The 6,800-nt window shown below is 55.3% G+C and overlaps 1 protein-coding gene across 1 annotated transcript; it reads left to right on the top strand.

Annotated features, from left to right (window-relative positions):
• The first annotated feature begins 2,830 nt into the window (after window positions 1–2,830).
• On the top strand, window positions 2,831–5,711 carry INSM1 (INSM transcriptional repressor 1). Its single transcript, XM_045981149.1, has one exon. It carries the CDS (start codon window positions 3,044–3,046, stop codon window positions 4,577–4,579), a length of 1,536 nt encoding a protein of 511 aa, XP_045837105.1. The 5' UTR covers window positions 2,831–3,043; the 3' UTR covers window positions 4,580–5,711.
• The last annotated feature ends 1,089 nt before the right edge of the window (window positions 5,712–6,800 follow it).

Genomic DNA, 6,800 nt, shown 5'->3' with positions numbered 1-6,800 from the left:
TGAGATTTGAAATTAGTTTCTAATACTAGCACCTTTCAAGTTTCCATTTATTTTGGCCACACTCGTCTGAAAGCAGATTTCACTCTCCCTGGCAAGACTAAAAACCACAAACTAAGCAAAAGATCCATTGAATCTCAGTATCTCAATAGTGTTCAATAGATCCTCTAGGCTTAATTCAGAACCCGTTTGAATTCGCTGCATTCAGGAAGGATTTTGCTTTGGTTTGGTTCTTTTGCCGCGCCCCCCCCCCCGCCCTATTTACAATTATGGGTGTTGTTATTTTTAAAGGATTCACAAGGTGACTAACTCACTGTTATCTGTTGAATGAAAGCGTGTTACACATGCAAGCCCAAATACCCCGCAGTCAGTTGGGGACAGCGGGCCGAGTCCCCGCCCTATTATTCCACAATCCAGATGGGATTCGTGATTAGAAAATAAAATTGGCCAACGCTGTCCCGGAATCCCTCTCCTACTTCTAATTTCATCAGCAGTATTAATCAGCGCTCAAAAGAGCAAGGAAATAACATCAGTTTCTTTTAGATGGAAACATATTTATAACTTTTAGACAAACTCATTTTAGAATTTCTAACTTTTTTTGAGGACTAGCATTCACCGCAATTAGCATTTTTAAAACGAGGGTGAGAGCTTTCAAAATATATTCCATTATATGTATTCTACTCTTTTTAGTCTGAGCTTAAAAAAAAAATCACAAACATAAAATCAAACATCTTTCCTTTTGATTAACCAACTTGATTAACCCTTTGATTAAATAAGCCTAACAGTTTTCCCCATTACAACTTATTACTCATGTGGATTCTGGGAAAAACAAATCTGCCTAATTTCCCCACCAGGGTATTTTTAGAGGGAAAATCCAAAAACAATTAAATACCTTCAGTGGCAGTAAACATAACAAAACTCAGCATAATCTATATAGGTACGCAGAATTTTCCAGAAAGAATTGTCCGTTTCCTTCTCTCTCAATAAAGTGAGTGACAATTTCCTCACAACATAACATTTTCTGCGGCTTTGCTATTTGTTCTCTAGTGATGGGTGATCAGGCCCACTCTGCACTCTTGGGGTTCTGCCCAGGTACGCCGGAGATTCTGCCTTTTGTGTTCCACGGGGCTGGACTGGGAAGAGGACGAAGGCAAAGTGCCCGATCTGGGTCCAAACGGGGCTGCCGAGGTGGTGGGTAGGGGATTGTGAGTGTGTGGATCTCCGTTGTTGTCTTTTCCTGGTGGCAAGGGGGGGAGGCAGCTTGTCCTCTCCGAGGCCGAAGACTGCCTCTGAGGACAGATTGCCCCCACCTCCCCCCGGCCGGCAGCACGCGTCTCTTTTGCGTCCAGATTGGCCGCGACCGGCGCTCAATAGCGGGAGGTTAATTTCCTTCACAAAGGTGAAGGGGGCACGGCTCCGGGGGGGCCCCCGCGCCCAGACAGGAGGCCCCTTTATTCCGCTGCGCCTTGATTGGAGCCCTTGATTTAGCATCTGATGTCAGCCGGCAGACAAAATGCCCGCTCGGAATGAAAATGCATGAGGCGGCGCGAGGAGAGCGGAAACCAACTTCAGTGGGGCGCACGCGGCCGACCGCGCGTTTCGGCCTTTGTTTTTTTTTTTTTTTAAATGTTTTTTTTTAATTTATTTATTAGAGAGAGAGGTCACAAGTAGGCAGAGAGGCAGAGGGAGAGGGAGAAACAGGCTCCCCACTGAGCAGAGAGCCCGATGCGGGGCTCGATCCCAAGACCCTGAGATCATGACCTGAGCCGAAGGCAGCGGCTTAAACCACTGAGCCACCCAGGCGCCCCGCGTTTCGGCCTTTGGCCAACTCCTCCCGAATCAACCCAGCCCTGCGCCTCACGGAAGCTCAGAGTGGCCTAGGTGCCAATCCTTGAGCCTCTGAGAACTTAAAAAAAAAAAAAAAAAAAGTTCAGAAATTCAAGTTCCTTTTGAAACCCAGCCTAACTTACCACCACCACCCCCCTCACCGCGCCCCGCCCCAGGGCTGCGTCTGCTGGCGATTAAAGAAGTGCGATGCCAACTGTTCCTAAAACTCCAGATAAAACCTTGCAGACGCACACGGGCGCACGAAGGCCTTGGACGCAAACATCGCCCCTGGCTGCAGCCTGAAGGCCAAATCCTCTACCCAAGTTTGGAAGCCTAGGGTCCCATTTTCGCTTAGGTCCTCGGTCCCGTGGCCCACCCGGCCGAGGCTCTCGGCCGTCCGGGCTTTGTCGCTATTTTCGATTTTTTATTATTTCCCAGGCACCAGGCGGAGTCCCTGCGCCTCCCCCGACCCCTCTCCCGCTCCAGCAGCCGCACTCAGATCTCCCTGGCGCCTGCTGCTGCCCACCGCCGCCCCTACCCAATCAGCGCGCACAACTTCCCCCTCCGCTCCGGCTCGCGGATTGAACCCTCCTGACATATTTGGGGCCATTCTTCTCCTTTGTTGCTATTTTGCTCGCGACCCGCGGGTAATCCCCGCGCGGGAGGGGGGCGTGCATTGTCGTGCTGATGGACGGGCCCATTTGGCGGCTCCGCGCCCCCCGGAGGAGAGACACAAAGCCCAGGCACGTGCGCCTCCCCATAGAGGAGCAGCAGACCGTGAAGGGAGGCGGGGCCGGGCGTGTGCCTGGGCCGGGCGGGGCGGCGGCGTCGGGCGGGGCGGCAGCGGGGCGCGCGCGGGGGCCCCGCGCCCTCAGGTACATCTGCCGCACCTACCGGGCGACCCCCAAGTCCCGGCCTCCTTTTTGCCGCCCCGTCGCCCTCCCACCCGACCAGGCGGAGGAGCTGCGGGCGCGCTGATTGGCTCCGGGGGAAGCGGGAGGCGAGAACAATGGCCCCCTCCCCCAGTTAAAAGGGAGCGGCTCCCGGGCCCGGGGACAGGGACGCGCGTGCAGGGCGCAGAGCCGGGCCGATCCGCCGCCAGCGCCACGCGAGTCCCGCAACCGCCGCGTCCGGGCCATGGGCCGGGGGCACTGAGGGCCGCCAGGGCCGAGCGCGGAGGTGGGACCGAGCCAGTGCCTTGTCCTCGCGCCGCGCCAACATGCCCCGCGGCTTCCTGGTGAAGCGCAGCAAGAAGTCCACGCCCGTGTCCTACCGGGTCCGCGGCGGCGAGGACGGCGACCGCGCGCTGCTGCTCTCGCCTGGCTGCGGGGGCGCCCGCGCCTCGCCCCCAGCGCCGAACCCCGGACCGGGACCGCTGCCGCCGCCGGCCGAGCGCGCCCATGCGGCGCTCGCTGCCGCGCTCGCCTGCGCGCCGGGCCCGCCGCCGCCCCCGCCGGGCCCGCGGGCCGCGCACTTTGGCAACCCCGAGGCCGCGCACCCAGCGCCGCTCTACAGCCCCACGCGGCCGGTGAGCCGCGAGCACGAGAAGCACAAGTACTTCGAGCGCAGCTTCAACCTCGGGTCACCGGTCTCCGCAGAGTCCTTCCCCACGCCCGCCGCTCTACTCGGAGGCGGCGGCGGCGGCGGCGCCGGCGCGAACGGCACGGGCGGCGGCGGCACCTGCGGCGGGGACCCGCTGCTCTTTGCGCCCGCCGAGCTCAAGATGGGCACGGCGTTCTCCGCGGGCGCCGAGGCGGCCCGCGGCCCAGGGCCCGGTCCCCCGCTGCCCCCCGCCGCCTCCCTGCGGCCCCCGGGGAAGCGGCCCGCGCCCCCCACCGCCGCCGCCGAGCCGCCCGCCAAGGTAGCCAAGGCCCCGGGCGCTAAGAAGCCCAAAGCCATCCGCAAGCTGCACTTCGAGGACGAGGTGACCACGTCGCCTGTGCTGGGGCTCAAGATCAAGGAGGGCCCAGTGGAGGCGCCGCGGGGCCGGGCGGGGGGCGCGGCGCGGCCGCTGGGCGAGTTCATCTGTCAGCTCTGCAAGGAGGAGTACGCCGACCCGTTCGCGCTGGCGCAGCACAAGTGCTCGCGCATTGTGCGCGTGGAGTACCGCTGCCCCGAGTGCGCCAAGGTCTTCAGCTGCCCCGCCAACCTGGCCTCGCACCGCCGCTGGCACAAACCGCGGCCTGCGCCCGCTGCCGCCCGCGCGTCCGAGCCTGAAACCGCTGCCAGGGCTGAGGCGCGGGAGGCGACAGGCGGCGGCAGCGACCGCGACACGCCGAGCCCCGGCGGCGTGTCCGAGTCGGGCTCCGAGGACGGGCTCTACGAGTGCCACCACTGCGCCAAGAAGTTCCGCCGCCAGGCCTATCTGCGCAAGCACCTGCTGGCGCACCACCAGGCGCTGCAGGCCAAGGGCGCGCCGCCTGCGCCTCCGGCTGAGGACCTACTGGCCTTGTACCCTGGGCCTGATGAAAAGGCGCCCCAGGAGGCGGCCGGCGACGGCGAGGCGGCCGGCGTGCTGGGCCTGAGCGCGTCTGCCGAGTGCCACCTGTGCCCGGTGTGCGGGGAGACATTCCCCAGCAAGGGAGCCCAGGAGCGCCACCTGCGCCTGCTGCACGCCGCCCAGGTGTTCCCTTGCAAGTACTGCCCGGCCACCTTCTACAGCTCGCCCGGTCTCACGCGGCACATCAACAAGTGCCACCCGTCCGAGAACAGACAGGTGATCCTCCTGCAGGTCCCCGTGCGTCCGGCCTGCTAGAACGCGCGCTCCACCCCGGCCCCCACTCCCCGCCCCGGAACTGTGCCTTCTCTTGGAGACCCACGAGGAGAGCGCGCCCTGCGCGCCCTGAACCTGCGTCCGCGCCGGGGGTGCCCACCCCCGGTGAAAGTGTTGTCTCCGCTTCTCTCGGTGTGGCGTGACGGTAACCCCGATCCTCTCGTTGTGACTCCTTTTGGACCCCCCACCGGTTTTGCGTTGTGTCCCCTTTCCCCACTTGGCGCAACAGGAGCCAATCTCTTCTGTACAAGAGAGAAAAGCTGTACGCGTTTGTCTCGTGGTTGGAAGCTTCCCCCTTGGAGCGGAGAGCTGTTTTTCTTGCTAGTATTCGCTGTGTTCATGGTCTAGAAATGCGGTTTGCTCTCGCCTACCAGTCTCTGCTCTCTATGTATGTAGCGTACGGGTTGTTTTGGGTGAATCTTGAGGAATAAATGCCTTTATATTTCACAGGCTGTAAATTGAACTTCCCACACGATTAGCTTTATTATGGCTTGTGAACTGCTGGAGTCTGGCTTTACCTTTTTGTATGTGAACAAATCAAATTGCTTAAAAAAGAGTTTTCTTTAGTATAGCCACAAATGCCTTGAACTGTTGTCTGTTTGGGATTGTTTTTGGGGGGAGGGAAGGGAATATTCAGAAAATGCTGTAGAAACTGCCTCAATACTTCACATAAGACTCTTTGGTTTGATCATCTTTGTTGAGGTAGGACTATATGAGTTCTCTCTAAATGTATATGTTGATTTATGAGTAATTGTTATTTATTCTTTATTTATTTATATTAATTATGAAGATTATATTATTTGATTGCAGATCTTTTTTTTTTTTTTTGGTACGCTTTCCCCCTGCCCCTTGCCACTCTTGACATTTCACTGTGCATTTTAGAAGAGAGCCTTTTTCTAAAGGGATCTGTTAAAAGTTTTAACTTTTATACCTATCTGAGCGAATTACAGACAACCTACCATTTTATTCTGCTTAGAGGGACCCTGGAACCCTCATACAACCGACAGCTCTTACTTTTAAATGCAATCTCTTTTCTACATACATTATTTTCTTAATTGTTAGCTATTTATAGAAAGCTTCAATAGAACTGTTTCAACTGTATAACTATTTACTATTCAAATAAAAATATTTTCAAAGTCAAAATAAGATGGATTTATTTCTGCATCATGCGGCCGTAAGGATTTCAAATTATTTCTTAAAATGTGTGTTTTTTATTTAAGAAAAAAAAAATCCCACCACCCTCACTAGGTTCATGGGTTTTAGAGCCTGAACCTCTGGACTCTGCCCTCTGGCCCTTCAAGGGTGTCCCTCTGAAACAGCTGACTGGAGCAGAAGTTTTGTCAGGAACCCTCAGAAATGCACTGGAAGGTGGGGTTAGGATGAAAGTTGTGGAGACTTTCAGGGAAATCTACATTAAGTACCCATAAGAATCTACTCTTTTGACCAGAGGATGTAGACACAGTACTTGAACTTAGCAGATCCTTCAGAGGTCCTGACAATTTGGGGCTCGGGGTAACGGTAACTCCTCACATAAATAAGGTGGGTAGTTTTGGGTCCTTGAGTATCAACTAGAAAAAAGTAGAAACGATTAAATTGTCAGATTGGCCAAGTAAGGGAAACAAACCAGATCACAACAGAAGTTAAACAACTGGGTTTGGGGTAAAGGCTCAAAAACGATTTTTCAATCAGGTGAGCAATCTGCTTTTGGGGGGAAAATGGAACACCATCTGTTTGAGGTATTAAATTTAATAACAGGTCATTACAATGTTTTCCGTGACGTGTCACTCAGATCTCTGAAGAACAATTCTGATGCTCACCAGTTAATATCTCAAGTTGTTTTCCTCTCTTTGAAACTCTCCTTTTCGGTGCTGTGCTCAACATCACAAGTGTACATTTCCTTTTGTGGTGTGTTTTGCTACCTTTTTCCCTGAGGCCCACCTGAAATTGAACATTTGTCCACCAAAACAATTTCAGAAATCTGCCCAGAAAAGTGCAGCCTGTCTGAAGGGCGTAGACAGGCTGAGGGTGGGAAGGACAGTCCATGAGAAAACTTGGAAGAATTGGGAAAGATAATTTCTCAGATTCTGAGCCTCAAGTGTGGTGCGGGAGAGGGTTAGTAAGACTCAGCTGTCAGGAATACTGAATATTCCTCCCTGTGAGCTCCTGGCAACAGGCTCAGAATGACAATGGAGAAGCCACAACA

Source organism: Meles meles, chromosome 16 (assembly GCF_922984935.1).
Source record: "Meles meles chromosome 16, mMelMel3.1 paternal haplotype, whole genome shotgun sequence".
Taxonomy (NCBI): domain Eukaryota; kingdom Metazoa; phylum Chordata; class Mammalia; order Carnivora; family Mustelidae; genus Meles; species Meles meles.
Note: the sequence above shows the minus strand (reverse complement) of the source record. Positions and strands in the feature narration are given on the sequence as shown.